We start from the raw sequence: 23783 nt of genomic DNA on the forward strand, positions 1-23783 counted from the left end.
CCGACAATCATGATGTACGGGATTTTTTAATACAGTCAAGACCACCTACGGCCCAAGTACCCAAGGACCTTGTTACATATATAATGACTCAAAAGACTTGTTGCTGTAAACTCACTCATGTGTAAACCTGGTCCATTTTATTCACGCCCAAAAGTGACTACAAGACATGGTACCAGCACTTATATACCAGGGCCCGCGCGCACACACGTATAGCCCAATGATCTCCGACAGTGGAGCCCCACTGGTGTCTAGTGACCCCAAGCATCAATACATGACAACATCCCCCTTCAAGATTTTAATATCAGTCTCTTTACAAATTAAGACGGTCTGGGGCTTTCCGCTCACAAGTTGATCGTCTCAGTTCAGGGTGAGCGTTCTGAGTCAGTTATGACTGGAGGCAGAGTAGCCGATCTGATGGAAGTGGTAATGACCATGTCAGAGACAAAGTCCAGATTCTGTAATGACAGCCAAGTCCTCTGATGAATGGCCATTGGTTGGTTGGTCACAGACGGCATCTTCCTCAAGTGGTTCCAGTTCATCAGTGTGCCGCAGTTTCACTTGATCAACATGTTTCCTGCATGTTTACCCATTCTTGAGCAGAACAAACAAACACTGTTACCCTCCTTGGCTGTGACAGTACCGACGATCCACTTTAGACCTTGACCATAGTTCAATACATAAACTGGATCATCGACTGAAATTGCTGCCTTTGACGTCTGTTTTCAACACGATCATTCAAATCAGGATGAAGAGAGAGCCTGATCCTGAGACTTCTCTTCATCAGTAGTTCAGCAGGGGAGACCCCGGTAAGCGTGTGAGGTCTTGTCCTGTAACTATGCAATATGCATGACAAACGAGTCTGCAGTGAACGATCAGTTACATGTTTCATGCTCTGTTTGATCGTTTGAACAGCACGCTCTTGCTTGACCATTCGAAGCAGGTTTGAATGGGGCTGACCTCACATGTTTAATACCACTGAGTTTCATGAACTCTTGAAACTCCAGACTTGTGAAGCAAGATCCGTTGTTGCTCACAACAATGTCAGACAAACCATGAGTGGCAAACATGACATGAAGGCTCTCAATGGTAGCTGTGAATGTACTGGATAACATAATAATACTCGATCCACTTTGAATATGCATCCACCACAACAAAAAAACATCTGTCCCAAGAAAGGGCCCGTAAAATTGATGTGTATGCTCGACCATGGTTTGGATAGCAACGACCAAAGACTCAGCGGAGATTCCGCTGGTACTTTACTTAGCTGCATGCAAGTATTGCACTGATGCACGCATGATTCCAGATCAGAGTCAATTCCAGGCCACCAAACATGAGCCCTGGCAATGGCTTTCATCATGACAATGCCAGGATGAGTGCTATGTACTTCACTTACAAATTTTCCTCTGCCTTTCTTGGGCATGCCCCACAGTCGACAATCTGACTGAATGGACAGTTCATCTTTGCGTTGGTTGGAAGGTTTGGTCTCATCACACATCTCCATGGATATTGCAGACCAATCACCACTGAGGACCCAATGTTTTACAACCGATAAAATAGGGTCATGGCTAGTCCAGATCCTTCACTCTCAAAAGCCTCCATTACTAACAGCAGATCTGCAGGTTGAGGAGTCTCCATATCTAGTGTGGGCAAAGGCAGACAACTCAGTGCATCAGCACAATTCTCAGTGCCCGGTCTGTGACGAATAACAATCATAGGCAGATAGCGTCAACGCCCAGCTCTGAATGCAGGACGATGCGTTGGTATTAATACCGTTGTTTTCCAAAAACAATGAAGAGTGGCTTGTGATCCATTTCAAGTTCAAAGCGAAGACCAAACAGGTACTGATGCATTTTTTTTACCCCATACACACAGGCCAAAGCTTCTTTTTCTACCATGCTGTAAGCTCTTTCCGCTTTTGACAAATTTCTTGAAGCATACGCAATTGGTTGTAGTTTACCTGACTCATTTGCTTGTTGGAGTACACAGCCAACCCCATATGATGAAGCATCACAAGCCAATACAAGACACGGATCATAGTGAACCAGTAGCTTGTTTGAACAGAGCAGATTCTTAGCTTTCTTAAAAGCTCTATCTTGAGATACATCCCAGACCTAGTTGTCGCCTTTTCTGTGCAGCATGTGCAGTGGCTCCAGTAAAGTGCTCAATCCGGGTAAAAAATTACCGAAGCAGTTGAGTCGCCCAAGAATTGAATGCAGCTCCATCACATTCTGAGGCCTGGGTGCATTTTTGATGGCCTTGGTTTTGAATCCATAGGCCTGATGCCATTAGCAGCAACGTTCCTTCCCAGGAATTCAAATTCAACTGCCATGAAGACACACTTTGAACGTTTCAGCCTGAGTCCCACTTTGTCCAGTCGGTGTAGAACTTCAAGGCTGTTCAGATGTTCAGCAGTGTCGCGACCTGTGACCAGAATGTCATCTTGAAACACGACAGTTCTAGGGACGGACTTTAGTAGACTTTCCATATTCCTCTGAAATATGGCTGCAGCCGAACTAATTCCAGTCCTTTATGGGTGTTGATGCAGGTAAGTTTCTTCGAAGTGTCGACAAGCTCCTGTGTCATATAGGCCAACATCAGATCCAGTTTAGTGAACGACTTTCCACCAGCTAGCATGGCGAACAGGTCATCAGCTTTTGGTAATGGATACTGATCCTGTTTCGAAAATCGAAACCTTGGTTAATCGTAACCTTGGAGACTCCACAAATCCTGACAGTGCCATCACTCTTCAACACAGGAACAATAAGACTAGCCCACTCGTTAAACTCGACCGGTGATATAACCCCTTCACGTTGGAGTCTGTCAAGCTCAATTTTAACCACCTCCCTCATCATATCGGGAACAGACCGAGCTTTATGATAGACAGGCCTTGCATCAGAATCCAGATGAATCTGCACCTTGGCTCCCGGTTCAAACAAAGAAGGAAACTTCTTCAACACTTGAGCACACCAAGTGTTATCCACTGATGGCAATGCTTTGATATCGTTCCAATTCCACTTGATTTTCTCAAGCCAATTCCTGCCATTGGACCATTGCCTAGGATGATCCATAACGGAAGATCATGAACCACACCATCATATAACACCTTGACGACTGCACTGCCAATCACCAATCCTTAGTGTAAGTACGCAACTTGGCACTGACTGGACTCAGCTTAGGCTTCACAGCCTCAGTGTCCCACAGCTTGTCGAATGTCCTTTGGCTCATTATCGACTGACTCGCACCCGTGTCCCACTCCATCGATACCGGCACGTCATTCAGTTTCACATTAACCATCATCGGCTGGCTCTTTCCCAAGAACAAATACAGACCATGCACTTCCTCCTCGGGTTGTGCATCCGGGCTCGCACTAGACTGGTCATCACCACTAATGTGATGAGCGGCAGCACGCTTGCTCAGTTGTGGGCACATTCTCTGAAGATGCCCACTTTGGAACAGCTGGTACAGATGTACTGCCTAAACCGACACTGATGAAGCCGATGATTGCCCCCACAATGCCAACGGGGTGAAATAGGATTCGTACCAGTTGATGGACTTTGAGCAGCTACAGGTTTCACGTAAGCAGTCGAGTAGACCCTGCCATAAGCAGCTCTGCCAGACGACGACACAATCGTGTTTACAGTACTTGCTGTGGAGCTCCGACTTTTTGATGATATCTGCCTCAAATTATCATCAGTCATCATGCATGCCTGGGCAGTCGCGATGGCCTTGCTCAAATCCAGCGTCTCTGCAGCCAATAACTTCTGGGTGCCTATCACGAAGAAATCTTGCAGCATGCCTTCCAACACGGTCCCGAACTTACACGGCTCAGCAAGACGTCGCAGGTTGGCAACAAATCTTGACACATCCTGGCCCTCAGCCCTGCACGAACATGTATGTGGAAGCGATAGCGTGAAATGATGATCCCCTCGTTTGGCTCGAGATGGTCACGTACCAAAGCACACAAATCCTTGTATTTTTTATCCGTTGGACGTGCAGGCGAGAGCAGATTCTTCATGAGGCCATTGAACCACAAATGTTGAGGAAAACCGCCCGGTGCCTAACTGCGTCATCGTCTCCCGCCACGTTGTTGGCCACAAAATACTTATCCAGGCGGTCAAAAAATCTGCCCAATCCTCGCCATCCACGAATCTCTCCAGAATTCCAATAGTGCCCATTGTGCATGCGAAGGTTCTTAAGTTACCTCGTCGCCAAATGTTATGTAATGACTCAAAAGACTTGTTACTGTAAACTCACTCAAGTGTAAACCTGGTCTACTTTATTCGCGCCCAAAGTGACTACAAGACATGGTACCAGCACCCGCACAGACGTGCGTACAGCCCGATGACCTCCGACAGTGGCGCCCCCTGGTGTCTAGTGATCCCAAGCATCAATACATGACAGACCTATCCCACTGAGAGCTAAGAACGGAGAGGTGCTCATCAAAGACAGAGAAGCAGTGTCCGCTGGAAGGAGCACTTCGAAGATCTCCTTAACCAAGACTCAGTCTTTGACGCGAGTGCCCTCGATTCCATCCCACAGCATGCTACCCGCCACCAACACAGCACAAGCCCAGCCCGGCATGAAGTTGAAAAGGCCATCCGACAGCTGAAAAACAAGGCTTCAGGAGCAGATGGAATCGTCGCCGAAGTACGAATGCATGGCGGAGAAGTACTCAGCGTGAACCCATGACCTCATCTCTCTTTTTTGGAAGGAGGAGACCATTTCAGAGACCATCTTCAAGAAAGTAGATGTCCGATTGCGGTAATCACAGAGGAGATTCCCTGCTGTATGCCATAGGGAAAGTTATCGCAAGAATCCTCCTCAATCGGCTCCTCCCAGTGGCTGAAGAGCTCCTCCCAGAGTCGCAATGTAGATTCCGCCCACTAGAGGCACAATGGACATGATTTTCACCATGCGACAAATTCAAGAAAAATGTAGGGAGCAACACCAACCTCTGCACGTGGCCTTTTTTGACCTCACTTTTGCCTTCGACTCTCGTAAACCAAGAGGGATTATGGAGCGTCCTTCTCAGATTCGGCTGTCCTCAAAAATTTGTCACCATCCTCCGCCTACTTCACGATGACATGCAAGCGGTGATCTTTACCAATGGATCCACCACAGACCCAATACAAGTGCACATCGGGGTCAAGTAAGGCTGTGTCATTGCACCAACACTCTTCTCAATCTTTCTCGCTGCAATACTTCATCTCACCTTTAACAACCTCACTGCTGGAGTGGAGCTAATCGACAGGACGAATGGGAAATTGTTCAATCTCCATCGCCTCCAGTCCAGAATCAAGGTTGTTCCAACCTCTGTCATTGAATTACAGTATGCTGACGATGCTTGCGTTTGTGCACACACAGAGGCCGAACTCCAAACCATCGTCAACAACTTCACTGAAGCATATGAGACTGGGCCTTACACGAAACATCCGTAAAACAAAGGTCCGCTACCAACCTGCCCCCGCACACAGTTCTTCCCCCCCGATTATCAAGATCCATGGCGAGACCTTGCACAGCATGGACCACTTTCCATCCATTGGGAGCCTTCTGTCAGCGAGGGCAGACATCAATGACGAAATCCAACACCGCCTTCAGTGTGCCAGTGCAGCCTACAGTCGCCTGAGGAAACGAATGTTTGAAGACCAAGATCTCAAACCCGGTACCAAGCTCGTGGTCCGCAGAGCAGTGGTGATACCCGCCCTCCTATATGCTTCAGAGACATGGACAACATACAGTAAGCATCTCAAAGCACTGGAGAAGTACCACCAACGCTGCCTCTGCAAAATCCTACCATTCCATTGGCAGGGTAGGCGTATCAACATCAAGTGTTCTCTCTCAGGCCAACATCCCCAGCATCAAGGCATTGATCACGCTCAATCAGCTCCGATGGACGGGCCACATTGTCCGCATGCCTGATACAAGACTCCCAAAACAAGCGCTCTACTCCGAGCTCTGTCACAGCAAGCGAGTCCCAAGAGAGCAGAGAAAATGCTTCAAGGACGCCCTCAAAGTCTCCTTGAACCCCTGGCCCAAGACGGCTCAAAGTAGAGGAGAAGCATTCGAGAAGGCGCAGAACACTTCAAGTCTCTCTGTCGGGAGCAAGCAGAAGCCAAGTACAAACAGTGGAAGGAGAGTACGACAACCCAAGCATCCCACCCACGTGCCTTCACCACCACCTGCCCCATCTGTGACAGAGTCTGTAGATCCCGCATTGGACTCATTCGTTACCTTAGTCACTCATATTAGTGTGGAAGTCATCATCGACTCCGGGGGGACTGTCTAAGAAAGAAAACTACGATCAGAAAATAGTACAAGACATGAATGGAACTGGTCTACATGGCTGTGTACCACACTACACAGTCCAGTCACCTGCACAGCAATCTATAATACTCCAAATGTTGCTAAATTTCTAACTCTACAGCATTGGAACAAAACCACTCGATTACAAAATAAAAAATGGGCACAATGTGTGTTTACAATGGCATATCCTCTCCTCCTTCCTCACCCTCTCCTAAATCTGCTTCTTGCCTGTGGGGTGAGATGAGTAGGTTATCTTGGAGTAAAGCAGCTTAGGGAGAGGGGGAGGAAGGACAGTAACATGCAACTAGCTGTTCTCATACCTAAAAGCTCTACCCAGTATCCAATTCCCAAGGAATGTGTGAAGTATTTTCTCAATGTAAATGAAGATAAGTAAAACTTTGAATTTTGCAGACATTTAACTTTACTTCAGAATGGACGGAAAAACACTTTCAGCACGATATGCAGTTACAGGGTTAGGGTTAGGGTTATATCCCCATTTTATGCCGAACTTTTCACTTCCCAATTCTTTCCTCGAATTGGTTAACATGCCCATCCTCCATTTATATTTACTAAGTTATTATTGTTCAAATGCTTCCTGAACTTTTACTTATAATTCAATGCTAGTCAATGTTAGACTTCCTGTTCTCGAGGAGAGAAATGGATAAACCAGAAAACAGTAGATGAGTGAGCCCATCACCAGTGTGAGTAGGCTTCTCGTAGCCAGAATATATGATATAATTAATAGAGTTAGAAATACAAGCATTAATTAAGGTCAGCCAGCATGGATTTCTGATAAATCTTATATTAGTATTAATTTGATAAAGCTATGGATGTTGTGCATACGGATTTTGAAAAGGCACCTGATGAGAAGCCACATAAGAGGCTTGTTGGTAAAATTAAGGCACCTGGTCTTAAAAGAATTGTAGCAGCACAGATATGGAGATGAGGATAAAAAAAAGTCGTGGTGAGTGTAACATTTTTGAACTGAAGATATTTAAATATTGCTGACCCCAGGGGTCAGCGTTGGCTCAAAAATGATCTGACTCTGGTATAGGGGTACAATATCAAATGTTACAGATGACACAAAAATAGGGAGGATAAATATTTGACATTTTTAAAAAGGTTATTCGGAATGAGAATAAGTGGATAGCTTTTTCAGAGATCCAGCACTGATGCAATGGGCTGAATGACCTCCTTCTGCATTATAAAATTCAATGATTCACCAATTCATCAACTGGTCTATTTACTTTAGAGCAACATAGACTTACATGTGACTTGATAAAGGTCGATAAAATAATTAAAGGGCTAGAAAGTGTCCCTGTTGATAGATTATACCAGTTTAACAGGCTGGGGAGGACCAGGTGGATATTAAAGGAATCAAGGGATATGGGGACAGTGCAGGAAAGTGGAGTTGAGGTAGAAGATCAGCCATGATCTCATTGAATGGCAGAGCAGCCTCGAGGGGCCGAACGGCCTACTCCTGCTCCTAATTCTTATGTTCTTAGAGATGACACAAGTCTAAACTATGCAAGGTTAGGAATAGACCAGATATTTTTTTCCCCAGAGAGTAGTGAGCCTCTGGAGTACATTACCGGCTGCTGTGGTGGGTGCCGATTCTCTGTATGCCTTCAAGAGGGAGCTGGACCTGTTCTTGACTGGGGCAGAAATCGCAACATCTAGATGGCAAGAGTCTTTATACATAACACTTGCTCCATGTGATCTCCTAGATTGGTTTTGATCACCTGAGGGAGTCGGAGAGAAATTTCCCAGAGTATTTTATTTCTTATTGGCCCTGGTTTTTTTCTGCCTTTCCTGGGAATTTACACAGCTGCGGGAGTGGGTCGGAGGATGGAAGAAGTATTTAGTCATTATGGTGCAGGGCTGGCTTGATGGACAAGCTGGTCTTATCCTGCCCATCAATTTTCTATGTTCTCAAGTATTTGTGCAATAAAAAACTCTATTGATGTGGTAATATTTTAAATGCCTCTCACTTTGTGGTGAACTTCAAACAGAAGGAGGTTGTAGTTCTGTAATAATTCTGAGCTATTTTATGTCTTTTTCTAAAATTATTTAAATTAAAGATGTTTTTGTGGTCAGTTTGATTTTCATCAGACATAATCCAACTTCAAAGGGTTTTCTTCCAGAAAAATTCTTTGCAAAATTGGATGAAGATACATAATGACATCCCTGAACTATTGCATCATCATAGACAGTCCCTCGAAATCGAGGAAGACTTTGCTTCCACTCTAAAAGTGAGTTCTTAGGTGACTGAACAGTCCAATATGGGAGCACAGTCTCTGTCACAGGTGGGACAGACAGTCATTGAAGGAAAGGAGGGGTGGGACTGGTTTACTGCACGCTCCTTCGACTGCCTGCGCCTGTTTTCTGCATGTTCTCGGCGGTGCTCAGCGCCCTCCCGGATTTACACACAGATTAAAGGACTAATCAGACCATGGCTATGCTTCCTCCCCTTAAAATATTTGTAAAGGGTAAGCCAGTGGTGCCAGATGACAATGGATCCCTATCAAGGAACAGCAAACAGACAATGAGGGTGCAGCTGACAAAGTAAATATAACACAAGTCAACATTTGAAACTCAAAATGTGATATGTTTTATGTGCCCATCTCCCCCTTCCTCGCTGAAATACTTAGCTCCCAGTCCCTCAAATTTTACATTTCCATTCTTGTGTTTCAATCCCTCCATAGCCTCACCCCTCCCCATCTCAAACCTCTTCCATAGATGCAAGAGTACGACATTTGGCCCTTCGAGCCTGCACCACCATTCAATATCATCATGCAACTTCAGTACCCCATTCCTGCTTTCTCTCCATACCCCTTGATCCCTTTAGCCACAAGGGCCACATCTAACTTCCTTTTGAATATATCCAACAAACTGGCCTCAACAACTTTCTGTGGAAGAGAATTCCACAGGTTCACAATTCTCTGAGTGAAGAAGTTTCTCCTCGTCTCGGTCCTAAATGGTTTACCCCTTATCCTTAGATTGTGACCCCTGCTTCAGGACTTCCCCAACATCGGGAACATTCTAACCTGTCCAATCCCATCAGAATTTAGATGTTTCTCAGAGATTACCCTCTCATTCTTATAAATTCCAGTGACTATAAGCCTCGTCAATCCAGTCTTTCTTCATAGGTCAGTCCTGCCATCTCGGGAATCAGTCTGGTGAACCTTTGCTGCACTCCCTCAATAGAAAAAATGTCCTTCCTCAGATTAAGAGACCAAAACTGTGCACAATATTCAAGGTGTGGCCTCACCAAGGCCCTGTACAACTGCAATAAGACCTCCCTGCTACTATACTCAAATCCCCTCGCTATGAAGGCCAACATGTCATTTGCCTTCTTCACCACCTGCTGTACCTGCATGCCAACTTTCAATGATTGATGTACCATGACACCCTGGTCTCGTTGCACCACCCCTTTACCTAATCTGTCACCATTCAGATAATATTCTGCCTTCTGTTTTTGCCACCAAAGTGGATAACCTCACATTTATCTACATTATACTGCATCTGCCATGCATTTGCCCACTCACCTCATCTATCCAAGTCACTCTGCAGCCTCTTAGCATCCTCCTCACAGCTCACACTGCCACCCAGCTTAGTGTTATCTGCAAACTTGGAGATATTACATTCAATTCCTTTGTCTAAATCATTAGTGTATATTGTAAATAGCTCGGGTCCCAGCACTAATAGTGCCTATTTATCAGGAGAAACTTAAGCAATTTTATTTTTTTAAATAAATTTAGCATATTTCATATAAACATCAACTTTGACAGAACAAGCTTACATGTGTACAGGGGCCTGAGTGAGGAAGATGACAGTTCACTATGACTAGGGGTCTTAGTACAATCCATTTTTGAGAATTGCCAAATTTGAAAGCATTGGGATTTTAGTTACCCAGTCAGAGTCAGCACATTCGGGAAATGTTATGAACGAGGTCAGCAAGAACAAACCAGGTTGCAAACCCATTTAAACATGGGTCATGTTTTAATATATGCACATAATTCATGCTGGAAGTGTACACGTTTGAGTATCGGGATCGGCTTGGCTGGCTGACGTTGGCACTCGCTGTTTTGGCTCACGCGGCAAGGTACCAGGGGGATAACTGACCCGCAGCAAGAACTCGCTCCTTCAGGAGAGGCGGAGGGAGACACGTAACAACGAAAACGTGACACACATCAAATCGGATGCAATTATTAAACGGAATATTGAAGTTATTCTAATGAGAAGGTGGCAGGTCTCCCACGGGGCGCTTTATGATAGGAGGGTGACGTGACTCCCACCAAGCTGTTGGGACGCCGCTGAAAAACATAAAGCAACAAAAGGCCGGGCCTGAAACGTTAACTGCCTGTGTCCACAGACGCGGCCTGACCTGCTGAGTGTTTCCAGCACTCTCTTTTTGTGTGGAGATGTCGAGTTCGGTCCGACATTAAAAGCCCAGTGGGTGAATCGCTGCAAGCAGAACACACTCTGGCCCGTCCTCAGAGCGCCAGCCTTTACCTTCAGGATCAGGTGATGGATTCGGCCCCGGACCGACGTCCACAGCAAGACCCAGAGGACAAGTGTCCAGCCCCGGACAGCAGAGAGACTCGCCACCGCCATGTTTTCATCAACGTCACCGTCTGGATCAGCTTCCGGCGTCAGGAGTCACCGGGAGTCACGGCAACGGGCAGTGGCGTCAACGCGACGAGACGCCATGACGTCAACACGACCGTAACCCATGGCTGCGCCAAAGCAACGAGCCATTATCGTCTGGAGCAAGCCACTGCCCAGGGCCTGCAGCAACAGCACTGCCGTCTTTGGTCACCTGGGGAAGGCGAGGGAGTGGGTAAGTCAAGACCTCCTCCTCGGACTGAGCCTGACCAAGGTGGCCATCTGTGGCTCAGTGGGCAGCACACTCGCCTCTCAATTAGAAGGTTGTGGGTTCAAGTCCCACTCCAGGGATCGAAGCACAAAAATCTCGGCTGAGGGAGTGCTTATAAGAACATAAGAATTAGGAACAGGAGTAGGCCATCTAGCCCCTCGAGCCTGCTCTGCCACTCAACAAGATCATGGCTGATCTGGCCGTGGACTCAGCTCCACTTACCAGCCCGCTCCCCATAACCCTTAATTCCCTTATTGGTTAAAAATCTATCTATCTGTGATTTGAATACATTCAATGAGCTAGTCTCAACTGCTTCCTTGGGCAGAGAATTCCACAGATTCACAACCCTCTGGGAGAAGAAATTCCTTCTCAACTCGGTTGCTGCATTGTCAGAGGTCTTTCAGATGAGATGTTAAGTCGAGGCCCCGTCTGTCCTCTCAGGTGGATGTAAAAGATCCCATGGCACTATTTTGAAGAGCAGGGGAGTGATCCCCGGTGACCTGGTAATATATTTATCCCTCAATCAATATAACAAAAAACGATTATCTGATTATCACATTGCTGTTTGTGGGAGCTTGCTGTGTGCAAATTGGCTGCCACATTACAACAGTCACTACACTCCAAAAGTACTTCATTGGCAGTAAAGCACTCCAAGGCATCCAGTGGTCGTTAAAGGGCGCGATATAAATGCAAGTCTTTCTTTCAACAGGTCCAGGCAGCTTGCCTCTCTTCCGCAGCTATGTTCCCGCCCAGGTGTCCCTGGAGATGGAGTATGCGGTGTCCACTGGCACGCTCACGGCCTCCGCGACCGGTGGGAACCTGAAAGACTGGAGTGCATTATCACAACCGGAACTAGAATTTTTATTTAATTTGTTAAAGATTCCTTTAAACTTTTTTGTTAATTTACAGGTTTTATGGATTGTGCCCCTCGAAAAAGGGGTGTATGCCTGACTTTTAATTGCCATATGCCAACATTTAAAAGAGTCAGCACTGCCATGTTCCATTTATACTGAGAAAAATAACCAACTTGCATTTATACTTAGAAAAAACATTACTTGCACTTATATGCAGAAAGAAGTAAAGAATTTTCATTTATATAAAGACTGGAGAAGCTAGGGTTGTTCTCCTTAGAGCAAAGATGGTAAAGAGGAGATTTGATAAACATGTTCAAAATCATGAATGGTTTTGATACGATGACAGCGGTTTTGAAAGAATGAGAGACTGCACTTGAGGTTAGGAACAGGCTGATGACATCAGTGACCATCGGACTGAGAAGAGGGAAGTTGGGTCGTCAGGACCTAGGACATGAAAAGTTTTAGGATACAGTTTAGTGATGGTGATGGAAAGATGGATGAAAGAGTGTGGATTTCGGAGGGTGAAAGTGGTCAGATGAGGCAGAGACAGCAGAATGTATTTAATATTGATTTTTCCTTTGCTTGCGGTACAATGTTATCTTATAGATGTGAGAGAATTGTGGATAAGAATTTGTACAAAGCAACCCAACTGGGCAGTGGAGTGACACAACTTAAGATTCTAAATGGGGGAAAGGAGCAACGGGATCTAGGAGTACAGATACACAGATCATTAAAAGTAGTGCTGAAGGTTAAAAAGGCCATTAAAAACAGCAAACCCAGCACTGGGATTCATTTCGAGAGGGATATAATTAAAAAGCAGGGAAGTCATGTTACATTTGTATGGAACCTTGGTTGGATCACACTTGGAGTACAGGGCACAGTTCTGGTCCCCATATTATAAAAAGGATATAGAGGCACTGGGGAAGGTGCAAAAAAGATTCACATCGACGATACCAGAACTGAAAGGTTCTAAGTATCAGGAAAGACTGAACAGACTGGGGCTCTTTTCTCTAGAAAAAAAGAAAGCTGAGGAGTGGCCTGATAAAGGTCTTTACGATAATTAAAGAATTTGATAGGGTACACATGGAAAAAATGTTTCCACTGGTGGGGGAGACCAAAACTAGAGGTCATAAATATAAAATAAATCCAATAGGGAATTCAGGAGATAGTTCTTTACCCAAAGAGTGGTGAGAATGTGGGACACACTGTTACAAGGAGTAGTTGAGGCAAAAAGCAAAGATACCTTTAACGGGAAGATGGATAAGCACATGAGGGACAAAGGAATAGAAGGTTATGCCGATAGGGTGAGGTGAAGAAGGGTGGTGTAATGTATGCACCTGAGGTGTGTGGAGCTGTTGGAGGCGTGGCCTGTTCATTTGGAGCTGTGAGCAGTGAGAGAAGGAGCTCTCTGCTTTTGCTCCTGCCTGGAGGCCTTGAAAACACCCTGAATACACCCCAGGAAGAGGAGGAAGGGGCTTACTCCAACTACAACATCCAGAGGGAGAGGAGGAGAACAGAAAATACATCATACCACTGCTACAGAAAGTTGGAGAGAGGGGGAAAGAACATCAACCTGAGAAAACACCATCCAGTGTGGAAGGAGGGAGAGTCAACATCTTCTACAGGTGGGTCAATTTGGTGCACTCTCAAAAAAATACATTGTTGTATCGGTGGGGGGAGAAAGAAGATTTTCTTGAGGGCCGGAACATCGCGGGGGGGTGTGGAAGTGTGTGTGGGGGTCTTGCTAAAAACTAGGCCCCACACACCACTGAAGCACCCCATTCCCATTGCCTGGCCTGGGATAGCTGGAGCTACCTGGCTGAAGACTCGTTGAGACCCTAATTAACATCGTTGGGAGTGCTGTGCCTGGGTAGCTCCAGCTATCCTGGGTGAAGACATCTTCTCCCCCCACCTATAAGACTATCTTTTGTTTTCCACCATCTGGGGAGTGCACCCCAGCAAACACCCACCCAGCACTGTGAGGGGAGACCTCCCCTCACAGCTTCCCTCTTTTTTCTCTTTTTCTTTCTCTCTCTCGCTCTCTGCCTCTCTCTCTGAGAGCCCCTTTCTCCCCTTAATTAAAAATATATTTTCAATTATAAGATAACTGAGCAGAGGGAGCAAGGCCCCTCCCCAAATGGTTAACTAGGGGAGAGGTGTGCCTCATTAAGAGCTCCCTCTGCTCAAACATTAATCGAGGCCAATTAAGACCTATCAGGCCTGTGACTGGGGTGGGTGTAGCCCTTAAAGGGACCCCGTGATGGCGTCCCCATCCACGCCGGTGGCAGGGCCAGCAAGGACGTACGTGCAGGCGGCATCCGCAGCCACGGCGCCTCCTGCTGCCCTGCCACCGTTCAGACAAATCACCAAAAAAAATGTGGTCAGGAGCTACACTCACCCCACTATGAGCATTGTGTGCGGGCGATGGCTGGGGTAGTCGGCCCCTCAGCCATTGTCGCAGCCTCCAAGATGCCCGGGAAGGCTGTGTTCTTCCTGGGGTCGGAGCGGGCGGTGTCCCTGGTCCTCGAAAAGGGGCTCACGGTGGGCGGGATGTTCCTGCCGGTGGACCCTCGAGGCCACCGCGCAGAGGGTCGGACTTTCTAACGTCCCGTCCTTTGTTCCCACTGAGCTCCTGCTCCCCCACCTACATCAACTGGGGAGCGAAGGTCGGGGATTAACCCGATACCGCTCGGCCTCAGGGAGACCAGCCTGCGTCACGTGTTCTCCTTCCGCTGCCAGCTTTTAGTCCGGCTGGCGCGGGAGGAGACAACGGAGGGCACTTTCAATGTGGTGCACGAGGGGACTGCCTACCGCGTCTTCTGGACATCGGACGGCATGTGATGCCATGCCTGTAGGGAGGTGGGGCACGTTCGCAAGAACTGCCCCGCCTCCAAGGCCGCCAAACCACCTAAGGCGGCCAAGGCTGGCGCTGCCGCCACTCCTCCCCCAGTAGCGTGCGCGGACATCATCAGAGGCCTTTGTCTTCACGGCCTCCGGCGGGGTGGGGGGGCGGGGGGAGAGCGTCCGGTCGGAAGGAAGGCACGGAGGAGGACGAAACACCTTGAGGCGGGTCCACTCAGTGCGCCGGACAGTCACATCACCGCGCACAGCCCACCCCTGTCACCGGCGAACGCGGGGTGCCCTGAGCCCGTGCCCAAGCCCTTGACCAATACCGCAGAGGGTCTCGGGCGCGGGCAAGAAAAACAAAAGGGGGGAGCGGAGCAGGAGGCCTCGGCAGACATGGAGGTCTCCCTGCCTCCACGCCCCTCCCCAGACAAAAAAGGAGGCGCCGCTCCAATGAGACAGAGGAGGAACAATATCCCTCCGCGGAGGAGTCGGTGCCCGCCGCTTGTCCCGCGTCCCCCACCAGCGCCCCCAAACTGCGTTGTAGACGGGGGGGGGGGGTGGAAATCTGTCCCCGGGGAGGGTGAGACTGTTGAGGCTGCCCAGCCTCTGCCTCCCGGGGATAGCAAAGAAAATCTGCCAGTTGCGGGGGGCGCGGGGCCGATGGGAAGAATGCATCGCCGCTGGGTCGAGCGTCCCAGGGACTGAGGCGGGCGAACCTGAGCCCGCCCAGCCAATATCCAACTTCCCCCGGGATCTGCAGAAACCGAACATTTTAATGATTTTAAAGAAACTGCACACGCTGGGCCGGGGGGTGGCGGCGGCGAGGAGAGGGAAGAATACCAACCTTCACCCTTACCTATGGAGCCGGGGGACTTGGAGGACCTGGAGCGGTTCTTCGACCAGATTTCTCCATGTTCCCCGGTGCCTGGGGCGGAGGAGGAACCCCTACCGCTGCCGCTTCCTGACCCAGCATCACAACAAAAAGATCCCAGTGGGGACTCCTCTGCCGACGAACCTGGGGGTGGGATCGGGGCAGAGCCAGGGCCGGATGGAGCGGCCGGGCCGTTTGCCGTACCTTGTGCGGTCGACAGACCGGCTGCTGGTGGCGACCTCCTGAAGGGGGACGGGGACTCAGTGGAGGGCGTGGGAGAAGGTCTGGAGTCCATCGCCAGTGAGGCGGTGGATCTCCTTGTGCCCGCCGCTTAGTCCCCCGTCATTCCTGTAAAGGAACTCGGGACTTTTTGGTCCAGAGCCAGGGTCGCCGCAACCGAGCCCATCTGGACCTGGATAAATGGTCTGAGCCGGCACTCCTCATCAGGTCCGTCCGCACCGCCGCTAAAACCATGGCCGCGGGTGGGCCCTTATCAAAGGCGCAAAGCCTTGAGCTGCGCCGGCTCAAAACGTTCCTCGCTGGGTTGCTGAGGGAGTGGAGGTCAACAAACGACTCCACTCCCCCCGCCCCCCCCCCCCCCCCACAAAACGTTAAGTAAAGGTTGCACTATGCTTTTGTCATGAAGATAACCATAGCCAGCCTCAACATCAACGGCGGCAGAGAGGCACGCCGTAGATTTAACAATTTTTCGCTCCTGTGGGAGGGGAAATATGCGGTGTGCTTCCTGCAATAAACCCACACCGCTCCAGGAGACGAAGCCACGTGGCTCCTGGAATGGCAAGGAGAGATCCGCATGAGCCACCTCACCGCCACTTCTTGTGGGGTGGCCATCTTGCTGGCCCCGCATTTTCAGCCGGAGATCTTGGGGGCCGAGGAGCCCGTGCCAGGCCGCTTGCTGCACGTCATGGTTCGCCTGGGGGACGTCCCGCTCCATCTCGTGAACGTGTACGCCCCTCAGCCCGGCCCGCAGCAAACGCGCTTCTTCGAAAAAGTGTCCGCTCTTCTTGGCTCCGTCGACGTCGGCGACTGCATTGTCCTCGGGGGGGATTTTAACTGCACCCTCGAGGCGAGGGACCGCTCCGGTGCCCCAAGAGCATGACGGCGATCGAGAAGTTGAGGGACCTGGTCGGGTCCTTCGACTTGGTGGACGTCTGGCGAAATCTCCATCCCAACTCCAGCGCCTTTACTTGTGTCTGAAGGCCTCCTTGTAGGACTGCTCCTGGGCACGGCCAAGGGGGCCATCAGCCGGTCCAGGCAGCGGATGGTCGAGGGGGTCGTTCAGCCTGACTGCCTGCCTCTCTTCTGCGCCGACATCCGGGCCAGGGTGTCCTTAGAGATGGAGAACGCGGTGTCCACCGGTACGCTCGCGGCCTTCCACGAGAGGTGGGCACCGGAGGGACTGGAGTGCATCATCACCCCGGCAACCAAATTTTAATTTGATTTCATATGTTTTAAAGTTTAACTTGTTTTAATTGCCGGGTTTTAGTGTCCCCCTCTGCTTTTATAGGGGGCACTTGTAAAATATATGATTTTAAATCCCAAAAAAACCACAAAAAAACCCTCCAAATAAACAGAAAACGAAAAAAGGGCCTTTGAAAAGCGTCTGGAGTGTCCCCCAGATCGGGGGGCACTTGATCTAACTCTTAATTTTGTCTCCTTTAAAAGAGTTGTGGAGCTGTTGGAGGAGTGGCCTAATCATTTGGAGCTTGTGGAGAGAGGAGCTCCCTGTATCTGCTCCTGCCTCGAGGCCTTGGAACCTGAATTCACCCCAGGAAGAGGAGGAAGGGGCCTACTACACTTCAACATCCAGAGGGAGAGGAGAGGAGAAGAGAAAGAATTTCGACGAGCACACTGCCACAGAGAGTTGGAGAGAGGGGAAAAGAACAAATAATATCATAAGAACATAATAAGAATTAGGAGCAGGAGTAGGCCATCTAGCCCCTCGAGCCTGTTCCGCCATTCAACAAGATCATGGCTGATCTGGTCGTGGACTCAGCTCCACTTACCCGCCTGCTCCCCGTAACCCTTAATTCCCTTATTGGTTAAAAATCTATAGATCTGTGACTTGAATACATTCAACTGCTTCCTTGGGCAGAGAATTCCACAGATTCACAACCCTCTGGGAGAAGAAATTCCTTCTCAACTCGGTTTTAAATTGGCTCCCCCGTATTTTGAGGCTGTGCCCCCTAGTTCTAGCCTCCCCGACCAGTGGAAATAACCTCTCCGCCTCTATCTTGTCTATCCCTTTCATTATTTTAAATGTTTCTATAAGATCACCCCTCATCCTTCTGAACTCCAACGAGTAAAGACCCAGTCTACTCAATCTATCATCATGAGGTAACCCCCTCATCTCCGGAATCAGCCTAGTGAATCGTCTCTGTACCCCCTCCAAAGCCAGTATATCCTTCCTTAAGTAAGGTGACCAAAACTGCACGCAGTACTCCAGGTGCAGCCTTACCAATACCCTATACAGTTGCAGCAGGACCTCCCTGCTTTGTACTCCATCCCTCTCGCAATGAAGGCCAACATTCCATTCGCCTTCCTGATTACGTGCTGCACCTGCAAATTAACTTTTTGGGATTCATGCACAAGGACCCCCAGGTCCCTCTGCACCGCAGCATGTTGTAATTTCTCCCCATTCAAATAATATTCCCTTTTACTGTTTTTTTTCCCAAGGTGGATGACCTCACACTTTCCGACATTGTATTCCATCTGCCAAACCTTAGCCCATTCACTTAACCTATCCAAATCTCTTTGCAGCCTCTCTGTGTCCTCTACACAATCCGCTTTCCCCTCTTCTAGGTCATCTATGTATATTGTAAACAGTTGTGGTCCCAGCACTGATCCCTGTGGCACACCACTAACCACCGATTTCCACCCCGAAAAGGACCCATTTATCCCGACTCTCTGCTTTCTGTTCGCCAGCCAATTCTCTATCCATGCTAATACATTTCTTCTGACTCCGCATACCTCTATCTCTGCAGTAACCTTTTGTGTGGCACCTTATCGAATGCCTTTTGGAAATCTAAATGCACCACATCCATCGGTACACCTCTATCCACCATGCTCGTTATATCCTCAAAGAATTCCAGTAAGTTAGTTAAACATAATTTCCCTTTCATGAATCCATGCTGCGTCTGCTTGATTGCACTATTCCTATCTAGATGTCCCACTATTTCTTCCTTAATGATAGTTTCAAGCATTTTCCCCACTACAGATGATAAACTAACTGGCCTATAGTTACCTGCCTTTTGTCTGCCCCCTTTTTTAAACAGAGGCGTTACATTAGCTGTTTTCCAATCCGCTGGTACCTTCCCAGAGTCCAGAGAATTTTGGTAGATTATAACGAATGCATCTGCAAAAACTTCTGCCATCTCTTTTAATATCCTGGGATGCATTTCATCAGGACCAAGGGACTTGTCTACCTTGAGTCCCATTAGCCTGTCCAGCACTACCACCCGAGTGATAGTGATTGTCTCAAGGTCCTCCCTTCCTGTGACCAGCAATTTTTGGCATGGTTTTTGTGTCTTCCACTGTGAAGACCAAAGTAAAATAATTGTTTAAGGTCTCAGCCATTTCCACATTTCCCATTATTAAATCCCCCTTCTCATCTTCTAAGGGACCAACATTTACTTTAGTCACTCTTTTCCGTTTTATATATCTGTAAAAGCTTTTACTATCTTTTTATGTTTTGCGCAAGTTTACCTTCGTAATCTATCTTCCTTTCTTTATTGCTTTTTTAGTCATTCTTTGCTGTCGTTTAAAATTTTCCCAATCTTCTAGTTTCCCACTAACCTTGGCCACCTTATACGCATTGGTCTTTAATTTGATACCCTCCTTTATTTCCTTGATTGTCCACGGCTGGTTATCCCTTCTCTTACCACCCTTCTTTTTCACTGGAATATATTTTTGTTGCGCACTATGAAAGAGCTCCTTAAAAGTCCCTCCACTGTTCTTCAATTGTACCACCGTTTAGTCTGTGTTTCCAGTCTACCTTAGCCAACTCTGCCCTCATCCCACTGTAGTCCCCTTTGTTTATGCATAGCACGCTCGTTTCTGACACAACTTCCTCACCCTCAATCTGTATTACAAATTCAACCATATTGTGATCACTCATTCGGAGAGGATCTTTTACTAGGAGATCGTTTATTTTTCCTGTCTCATTACACAGGACCAGATCTAAGATAGCTTGCTCCCTTGTAGGTTCTGTAACATACTGTTCGAAGAAACAATCCCGTATGCATTCTATGAATTCCTCCTCCAGGCTAGCCCGTGCAATTTGAGTTGACCAATCGATATGTAGGTTAAAATCCCCCATGACTACTGCCGTTCCTTTTTCACATGCCTCCACTATTCCCTTGATTATTGCCCGCCCCACCGTGAAGTTATTATTTGGGGGCCTATAAACTACGCCCACCAGTGACTTTTTCCCCTTACTATCTCTAATCTCCACCCACAATGATTCAACATTTTGTTCATTCGAGCCAATATCGTTTCTCACAACTGCCCTGATATCATCCTTTATTAACAGAGCTACTCCACCTCCTTTCCCTTCTTGTCTATCTTTCCGAATTGTCAGATACCTCTGTATGTTTAATTCCCAGTCTTGGCCACCCTGCAACCATGTTTCTGTAATGGCCACCAAATCATACCCATTTGTAATGATTTGTGCCGTCAACTCATTTATTTCGAATGCTGCGTGCGTTTAGGTAGACTGTTTTAATCCTAGTTTTTAAACCATGATTTCTAGTTTTGACCCCTCCTGCAACCCCTTTATATTCAGTGACCCTTTTTGTTTTTTGCCTTGGGTTTCTCTGCCCTCCAATTTTACTCATCTCCTATCTTTTGCTTTTGTCTCCTTTTTGTTTCCCTCTGTCTCCCTGCATTGGTTCCCATCCCCCTGCCATATTAGTTTAATTCCTCCCCAACAGCACTAGCAAACACTCCCCCTTGGACATTGGTTCTGGTCCTGCCCAGGTGCAGACCGTCCGGTTTGTACTGGTCCCACCTCCCCCAGAACCTGTTCCAATGCTCCAGGAATTTGAATCCCTCCCTGCTGCACCACTGCTCAAGCCACGTATTCATTTGCGCTATCCTGCGATTCCTACTCTGACTAGCACGTGGCACAGGTAGCAATCCCAAGATTACTACTTTTGAGGTCCTACTTTTTAATTTAGCTCCTAGCTCCTTAAATTCGTCTCGTAGGACCTCATCCCTTTTTTTACCTATGTCGTTGGTACCAATGTGCACCACGACAACTGGCTGTTCTCCCTCCCTGTTTAGAATGTCCTGCAGCCGCTCCGAGACAACCTTGACCCTTGCACCAGGGAGGCAACATACCATCCTGGAGTATCGGTTTCAGCCGCAGAAACGCCTATCCCCGTTACAATTGAATCCCCTATCAGTATCGCTCTCCCACTCTTTTTCCTTCCCTCTTGTGCAACAGAGCCAGCAACAGTGTCATGAACTTGGCTGCTGCTGCCCTCCCCTGATGAGTCATCCCCCTCAACAGTACTCAAAGCAGTGTATCTGTTTTGCAGGGGGATGAACGCAGGGGACCCCTGCACTACCTTCCTTGCACTGCTCTTCCTGCTGGTCTTCCATTCCCTAGCTGGCTGTGGACCCTTCACCTGCGGTAAGACCAACTTGCTACACGTGCTACTCACGTCATTCTCAGCATCGTGGATGCTCCAGAGTGAATCCACCCTCAGCTCCAATTCCGCCACGCGGTCCGTCAGGAGCTGGAGGCGGTACACTGCCCGCAGATGTAGTCTTCAGGGACACCGGAAGTGTCCCTGAGTTCCCACATGGTACAGGAGGAGCATTGCACGTGACCGAGCTCTCCTGCCATGACTTAACCCTTAGATACACTTAAATTGGCAACAACAATGTTAACAGGTTATTTACTGATATAAAAAAGAAAAAAAGCTACTTACCAATCACCAGCCAATCACTTACCCCCTTGGCTATGACATCACCTTTTGATTTCTTTCTACTTTTTTTGCCTTCTCTCCCCACTGCAGCTGCACCAGCTTGCCTCTCCACGCACCTGGGCCTTTATAGCCCGCTCCGACGTCACGCACTCCCGCCTCTCGGACTGCTGCCGCCTCTCCACGCACCTGGGCCTTTATAGGCCGCTCCGACGTCACGCACTCCCGCCTCTCGGACTGCTGCCGCCTCTCCATGCACCTGGGCCTTTATAGCCCGCTCCGACGTCACGCACTCCCGCCTCTCGGACTGCTGCCGCCTCTCCACGCACCTGGGCCTTTATAGGCCGCTCCGGCATCACGCACTCCCGCCTCTTGGACTGCCGCCGCCTCTCCACGCACCTGGGCCTTTATAGGCAGCTCCGACACCACGCACTCCCGCCTCTCGGACTGCCAACTTCTGGAAAATATCATCGTCCATAGTGGAAGGAGGGAAAGCCAGTTTAAAGCAACAGGTGGGTATATTAGTGCACTCCCCAAAAGACTTTGTTTTATCGGTGGGGGGAGGAAAGAAGATTAATTCGAGGGCCGGAACATTGCGGTGGGTGTGTGTGTGTGGGGCTCTTGCCCACAACTTGGCCCCACACACCACTGAAGCACCCCTCCCCCATTCCCTGGCCTGGGTTAGCTGGAGCTGCCTGGGTGAAGAATTGTTAATAACCCAATTAACATCGTTGGGAGTGCTGTGCCTGGGCAGCTCCAGCTATCCTGGGTGAAGACATCTTCACCCCCCACCCGAAGACCATCCAATAAGACTGTGTTCTTGAACCATCCGAGGAATGCACCCCAGCAACACCCACCCAGCACTGTGAGGGGAGACCTGCCCTCACAGCTTCCCTCTTTCCCACCCCCCGCCCATCACTCACTCTCTCTATGTCTCTCCCCTCCCTCTCTGAGAGCCCCTCAATTAAAAACAATTATATTTATCAATACAACTGAGCAGAGGGATCAAGGCACCTCCCCAATCATTAACTAGGGGAGAGGTGTGCCTCTTTAAGAGCTCCCTCTGTTCACACATTAACGAGGTCAATTAAGGCCTGTGATTTTGGGGTGGGTGTTGCCTTTAAAGGGACCCCGTGAAGGTGACCCCATCCACGCCGGTGGCAGGGCCAGCTAAGACTTCTGCGCAGGCGGCGTCCGCAGCCACGGCGCCTCCTGTTGCCCTGCCACCATTTTGATTAATCACCAAGAAACACTGGGTCAAGAGCTACACTCACCCCACTATGAGCAGCGAGGTGTGCATGCGGGCGATGGCTGGGGTAGTCGGCCCCTCGGCCATTGTAGCAGCCTCCAAGCTGTCCGGGAAGGCTGTGTTCTTCCTGGGGTCGGAGCAGGTGGTGTCCCTGGTCCTCGAAAAGGGGCTCACGATGGGCGGGATATTCCTGCCGGTGGACCCTCTCGAGGCCACCGCACAGAGGGTCACTCTTTCGAATGTCCCGCCCTTTGTTCCCGCTGAGCTCCTCCTCCCCCACCGACATCAACTGGGGGAGGTAAAGTCGGGGATCAACCCGATACCGCTCGGCCTCAGGGAGGCCAGACTGCATCACGTGTTCTCCTTCCGCCGCCAGCTTTTTGTCCGGCTAGCGCGGGAGGAGACGACAGAGGGCACTTTTAATGTGGTGCACGAGGGGACTGCCTACCGCGTTTTCTAGACGTCGGACGGCGTGCGGTGCCATGCCTGTAGGTAAGAACTGCCTCGCCTCCAATGCAGCCAAACCACCTAAGGCGGCCAAGGGTGGCGCTGCCGCCACTCCTCCCCTTAGTAGCGTCCACGTACCGGGAGCCGTGGGTGCGCGGGCATCGTTGGAGGCCTTTATTTTCATGGCCGGGGGCGGGTGGGGGGGGAGGGAGAGCGTCCGGTCGGAAGGAAAGCACGGAGAAAGGTGAAACATCTCGAGGCGGGTCCCCTCGCTGCGCCGGACAGCCCCATCACCGCACTCGGCCCATCCCTGTCAGCGGCGAGCGCGGGGTGTCCTGAGCCCGTGTCCGAGCCCTTGATTAATACCACAGAGGGGCTCGAG

At 49.1% G+C, this 23783-nt stretch overlaps 1 protein-coding gene across 1 annotated transcript in view; it reads right to left on the reverse strand.

The window, feature by feature from the left end:
- Window positions 1–10927, reverse strand: part of gpr107 (G protein-coupled receptor 107) — a 124565-nt gene extending 113638 nt beyond the window's left edge. The window contains exon 1 of the mRNA XM_070863793.1: window positions 10819–10927. Coding sequence (XP_070719894.1) covers window positions 10819–10920 — 102 coding nt within the window. The 5' untranslated portion in view covers window positions 10921–10927. The remainder of the gene's footprint in view (window positions 1–10818) is intronic.
- Window positions 10928–23783: the final 12856 nt, after the last annotated feature.

The sequence above is a fragment of the Pristiophorus japonicus genome, chromosome 20 (assembly GCF_044704955.1).
Source record: "Pristiophorus japonicus isolate sPriJap1 chromosome 20, sPriJap1.hap1, whole genome shotgun sequence".
NCBI classification, from domain to species: domain Eukaryota; kingdom Metazoa; phylum Chordata; class Chondrichthyes; family Pristiophoridae; genus Pristiophorus; species Pristiophorus japonicus.